The sequence below is a fragment of the Malus sylvestris genome, chromosome 15 (genome assembly GCF_916048215.2).
Source record: "Malus sylvestris chromosome 15, drMalSylv7.2, whole genome shotgun sequence".
Taxonomy (NCBI): domain Eukaryota; kingdom Viridiplantae; phylum Streptophyta; class Magnoliopsida; order Rosales; family Rosaceae; genus Malus; species Malus sylvestris.
Genome location: NC_062274.1, coordinates 4,665,946 through 4,672,181, shown reverse-complemented (window position 1 = coordinate 4,672,181; position 6,236 = coordinate 4,665,946). Strand labels below are relative to the sequence as shown.

At 38.5% G+C, this 6,236-nt stretch overlaps 1 protein-coding gene across 1 annotated transcript; it reads right to left on the bottom strand.

The window, feature by feature from the left end:
- LOC126604587 (WD repeat-containing protein PCN-like) lies at nucleotides 1-5,183 on the bottom strand. The gene is made up of 11 exons (XM_050271878.1): nucleotides 4,795-5,183; nucleotides 4,515-4,658; nucleotides 4,022-4,319; nucleotides 3,848-3,911; nucleotides 3,623-3,736; nucleotides 3,334-3,496; nucleotides 2,637-2,790; nucleotides 1,866-2,479; nucleotides 1,484-1,665; nucleotides 1,100-1,360; nucleotides 1-643 (listed from the first exon to the last, which is right to left on the bottom strand). The coding sequence occupies exons 1-11, from the start codon at nucleotides 4,954-4,956 to the stop codon at nucleotides 325-327; spliced, it is 2,475 nt and encodes an 824-aa protein (XP_050127835.1). The 5' UTR covers nucleotides 4,957-5,183; the 3' UTR covers nucleotides 1-324.
- Nucleotides 5,184-6,236: the final 1,053 nt, after the last annotated feature.

Genomic DNA, 6,236 nt, shown 5'->3' with positions numbered 1-6,236 from the left:
TAACTTCCCAGTTCCTTCAATAAATGGAACCTACAAATATACATTTTATAGTCTCTTAAAAATGCAAAAGATAAGAAATCATACTGCTCCAAAGCCTACAAGGAACCGAAAGGGACGTACCCATCAAATGCACAAACCTAAAAGAATCGTAAGACAAACTTCTTTAAACTGGTTAACAAGAACAAAATTTTGAAGAGTAAAATTACACAACATGCTTTAGCCCTTCGTAACCAAAGAGAAGAAACGATGGCGAATATGTAAAGGAGATCGAATGCCACATTTGATCGCTCTCTCACTCTCTCGAAGGCTAAACCATCCATGGCATTATGTCCCGTAAACATGTTTGTGTACAGGTGCAGAGTCCAACGATTTAACCACTTCCATCCACGGTTTGTCTATCATCAACAGAGAACTATTCGAAAGATGACCCAAAAATAAAGCTGGACTTGGGAACCAAATAAAATCAAAATTCTTCATAGCCATAAGTCTACTCTCAGTTTCACTGTCTGTCAATTTACGTTTTAGAATCTTCTTAATCGAATTACTACTTTGCAAATTCATCGATGTCGGATTCTGACCGTTTGGCATGCCACTTTCATCGTCTGGATCAATGGGCTTCCCAAAATCAATCCAGCACATTGCCCTAAAGCATAAGATAACCTTGAAATTAGTTATATCATAAAAACTGATATCCCCAAAATCTACTATAAGCTGCACTACTCATTAAGGAGATCGCAAAAAAAACCATGGGACACGCGAGTCCGTCAAAATGGTAACATTTACACGGTTAAATATCACTAACTGACTTGGCTCTAGAATGGGTATGGCATTCCAATGCCATCCCCTCAGACACGACTCCGGCATATGGTACCACCACCTTCATGTCCTAGGGCAGGTCTAGTGTTTATTGTAAAATCCTCACAACATAAAATCTAATGCCTAAACCGGACTCGGATTCAACCAAAGATTGTGTTACCTCTGGATACCAACATAACAAGGGATTATCTTTCATTTTTTCACATTAGCAACTTCCATGGTTTTGAGCTCTATAACATGCGCAAATCACACCTCATTCATAGACAAAGAAAAAGGAGCGCACCTGGCACTGTAAACAATAACAGCAGATGAACTTGAGGAGGGTGGGAAAGAGAGCCCAATAACTTCGCCTGGAAATTCTTGGAATTTCTTTGGTAGACAATACGTATGCTGCCTCGACCAGTTTCCCAGTTCTCTCTCCTCAACATCCAATGCATATACATGATTTGAAGAGGTTGTGATTACAAGCACATTGTTGTTTCGAGGAGAAAAACCACCAGCTGTCACAGATGCGCCATTTAGTCTTGAAATGAACCAGTGCTGCCTGTTTTACATGATAAAAAAGAGTTATAATAGTAAATTCGTCAAGGTCCTAGTAAAAAATAAAAAAGAAATTTATTATCATAGGCACTGATCAGAAAAAGAGACACCAAGTATAGTTTCATACCTTTGTATCTCCAGATTAAATACATAAATATCTCCAAAGCAGTTGATGGCAGCCAACCACTGCCCATCACAACTGGTGAACAGTTTTGTTATGGGAGGCTCACTAGGTGGTAATTCTTGATCCTGCAAATCGCGACAAGGGGTGAACCTGTGCACTAGTTCTTCTCTGCTCACATCCACAACCTATATCATGTGAGGTAAGTCAAGAAATGGAAGCCACATAACATTAAATGAATACGCAGGTTTTGTCCCTATCTAATCAACGTGTTTTACAGGTTATCATGTCTCAAATAATCAATCTCTTTACAGTCAAACCCCCAAAAAAAAAAAAAAATTCTTTGAAACAATAGATGAAATAGAGCAACAAGAAGGAAATAGCTTACATATATTCTTCTATCATGCCCAGCTATCATCAAGCGAGAAGAATCAGAACTAAAAACCATGGAATGGGCAAATGGTAGTTTCTGTGGAAGCTGTCTTTTATTAACAGTCAGTGCACTTTTGCCAACTTTATTCTTCTTCAGTTCATATAGGCTAGGTTTCACATGATCAGAATATGCAAAAAGCACTCCCGTATTTGAAATTGTGCTGCAAATGATCTTCCGATATGCCTTACTCTTGACTCGAACCAAAAGATCTGTTGAGGCTTGGCCCCATTTGGAGACAGGAGCTATCTTGGAAAAGGTGCCACTTTGTGCACGTACAAGAAGAATATCCACCCAACTAGAAGCTTGTACAAGAAGCAATGACTGTTTGGATGTTCTATTAAGCACCAGTTGAATTGGTAGTCTCTGAGGCGCAGGGCAGATATCATGAGGTTTAAACTGTGTGAACTCCTTAACAGGATATGCGATTAACTTTGTGTCATCACCAGCAGATATAAGCATGGGAACACCCAAATGTGCCCATTTACGATAACTAAACTCATTAATATTATTATGCGTTATCTTACGACGTTCTTTACGGTGTATTTTTATACCTTCATCTGGCAAGGGATCTGCAAATTAGAGAATGACTTGATTTAAGAATTGGAAAATAGTTGAGACGTAACAAAGAGCATAAACTAATGAATCTTTTTATGTGTGAAAAGGGAAAGATTAAATAACAGCAAAAACAAGGAAAATCAATAAATCATGCATAAGATATGGGCAAACCTTCTCTGCTGATTGGTACAGCCACTGTCAAAGCCCTAACATCGTGTGTATGAGCTTTTACAAGACCAACATAGATCCATTTCTTCAATAACTCAGAAGAAGACTTGTCATCACTAGATCCCACCGTCACACTAGAGAGCTTATAAAGAATAACCTGACAAAAGTAAATAGTGAACCATTGAGGTTATTGTAGTCAATCAGCGAATTGGACAACAGAATATTACTTGATAAAATTATCAAATTCAAAACGATAAAAAAAAGTGAATTTCAGCAATAAAGAATTATTAGCATGAATATATACCTATCCTTTCATAAGTGAGTTTGATGTCTCTAACTTACATCCATTTTTATTCAATTAGTTCAAGATGTTAGAGAAAATAAGAAACTGTTCTTGTTACTACTCATAAGTTTATAACTACCGCCACAGAATTTCACTTCAATGCAATAAGAAATGATTGAACAAAATCCAATTATGGCATAAAAACAGTCTAATGGTACTGTATGCAACATAAGATGCAGGGTTCAAACAATCCACAACAAAAGAAAGAGAAATGAATGCATATGTTGCTACAACTGAAGTGATTTATAATTTCCTCACAATCTGGAAAGACATATCAAATTCGTGATTCCTAAAACAATTAGCAGAATAACTATCCAGAACTACCAATGATTTTTGTCTCCAAAACATAACCTGTACCTGACCATCAGAACCAGCGGAAAACACCCTATTATGGCTGGGGGCTGCTGCCAGAGCATTTACATCACCTTTGTGGTACGAATGTGCCTGCAATAGAGTTCCATGCTGACTGTCCCAAAACTGAACACTGCCAGTACTGTCTGCACTGACAAGGTTCCCACACCTGGTGTAAAGAAAGAACTCAATTTTCAAAAAGGTAGTTCAGCAGCTAATAAACACCACTAGATGCGACAAACTGAAAAATCAATTTGAAGCTGCAGAAAATAATAAAGATGTGCCTCGTTTTTACCTCAGAGAAAGTAACGACCAAACACAAAGTTCAGGTCCACTTCCCAGACCTCCAAGCCCAACTGTAATCCTATAGATTTCATGGCCCAATTTAGCATCCCAGCATCTTATCATCCTACCCAACGAAAAAAAAAATCATCAAATGCATGATAGAAATGACAATAATATAACACATTAATTTATACAAGTTCACAACAAGTAAGTTGCTGTCAATGTTCATACATACCCATCACTACTCCCCGAATATATAAATTTAGTATCAGGACTCCATGTCACACTCAAGACACGTCCTGAAATATAGAACATCACACATCAAAATGGAAACTTACGAAGAGAATTAAATATGGAAGAGAAACAAAACTACAAGAACTAGAAGGACGTTGAAGAGTAGATATCTCACCACTGACCCTAGGCAACGATCTAGTGTAAACAAACTCATCTGTTTTAGTAATACTGTATATTCGCACACAACCATCATCACAAGCTAATGCCACAAGCTGCTCCTCAACAACTGATTGTTCATTAATCTCAGAGGAGTCGGAATCATCTTCGCTATCGCTTGTTTCTGGATCACCCCCCTCGGTACTATTAGCTTTTAAACACCCATTTCCAATAGGGTAGTCCTTTGATTCTATATCACTACTACATGGTGCAACAGCCATTTGCCAGATCGAGACCCCAATAGAATCCAACACGGTCTGAGAATGAAATTCAATATTTAGTCACAGCATCTGATAATTCATCACAGTGAGTGCTTCGAGAACTAAAAATTAAGAAGAATTATGAAAGTTTTAGTAACTCTTAATGTTCATTGACTGTTTGCATAAAATTTGCCTTTCAAGCCAAAAATTGGAAATGCTCAATTTAGCTTCATTACAAACATAAAAGCATACCTTCTGCTTCAAATGGAAAAGATCCCACTGCAAAACTGAACCATTGATGCTCGAGGAAAACAACCGTCCACAAGGCAATCCTTTCGAGCCGGCACGACACCAAATAAGCGACGATACTCTCGATTCAGGATCGCCATGAATCGTCTAAGCAAAAAACAAAACAAAACATAACATTGATATTTCAACCTTTAAATTCAGCTAAGCTATCAATTACTGAAGATTATCAATTCAATAGCTATATATGTATACATAGAAAGAGAGCTCGCGGTTGTAATTGTACCAGCTGACAGTGCCAGCCGACGGAGCCGGGGGAGACGAGCCAAATCTCGAGGGAGCCATCCTGGCGAGCAGCGGCGACTTGGGAGTCGTCGACGCTGGTGGCTAGGGCAACCAAGGGAGAGGGCTTCCAATCGACGGAGCTGGTCCTGTAAGCTTCAGACATTTTCGTCTGAGACTCTAAGTCCGGAAGCGCCCCTGCAAATGATTAGGGTTAGGGTTAGGGTTTGGTGTGTCTGCGAGTGACTCCGAGAGTGAAGGGAGTGTGATGGAGGTGCGAGGGCATGAGAGAGAGAAGACGAAGAAGAATGAAGCTAGGTTTTTGTTCGAGGGTTTAAGCGCGGCGCGGGTTGAATGATAGGTCTTCTTGATGGGACGTGTGAACCGGATCGGACCGGTTTAATTGTGGTGCTTGTGTGTATTTATAGGTCAAGTTAGAGGTGAATCAAAAGGCCCATTGCGGATTGGTCCACGCTGTTGAAAACGTGGCCTTTGATGGAATGAAAGCTCCGGCCCACCGCTTTACATATGTCAAGGTATGGAACGCCACTCTTTTATTCCAAATTATCCCTTTACTTTACCTTCTAGATATTTTTTTGAAGTGTAATCGAAACACGAATCGGTATACCATATGGTATAATCAAGTTAAGCAACACTGAATCTCTATTTAGTTATATTAGGACACTGATATATGAACTTATGTTTCAAATATATGAAAAAACTGATATATTTGTTCGTGTTCCGCGTACAAAGAAAAATCTCGGGTTACTTTGTAAGAGAAAAAATGGACTCAACGTATTAAGAGATGACGTTGCAGAGTGGGCCAACCGAATGATTAGCGCTTGATAAATTTTATAGAATGCCTAAAACCATTGTTTATACCATATTTAGGGCTTTGTATTTAGATCTCGTACAAATACTCGGGGACTTAAATGTAATTATGTGATAAAGGAATGGGCAAATATGTAATAAGTGAGGAGTCCTTATTCTATAAAATGACCCCTTACCCTCACAATTAGGGGAGGCCAATACCTAAGGCTCCTCATCCCCTCTCAAATCTTTCACTCTCAGAGCTCTCTCTCCCTCAGATAAATACATAACCAGTATGGACGTAGCCCAAATCTTGAAGTGAACCACGATACATCTTGTATTATTTACATTTCATGCAGATTCACGGTTGGATTTACGTTGTTCCAAGACCTCCGGTTTTGTGCATCAACAACCATGATTATCCCTAATGATTTAATTAAACTTAAAATGGGTTGCATCAAATGGTTAAATTAAATTTGGGTTGCATCAAAGGTTTAAATTAAATTTGAGTTGTTGAATGTATTGGAAACTTGAATATTGGAATTTTTTTATTTTTTTTATTTTTATGATCAAGAATATTAGAGTTAGGCCAATACATTAATTTTACATTTCGGCATGAGTAGACTTGACAAGTAG

Bases quoted from the DNA above. Each gene is read 5' to 3' on its own strand.
- LOC126604587 (XM_050271878.1), bottom strand. From the start codon at position 4,956: ATGTCTGAAGCTTACAGGACCAGCTCCGTCGATTGGAAGCCCTCTCCC. The intron at 2,791-3,333 runs GTACAGGTTATG...TACTTTTGTCAG, and splicing joins CCGCTGGTTCTGATGGTCAG to GTTATTCTTTATAAGCTCTC. The intron at 1,361-1,483 runs GTATGAAACTAT...CATGTAAAACAG, and splicing joins TTTAATCTGGAGATACAAAG to GCAGCACTGGTTCATTTCAA.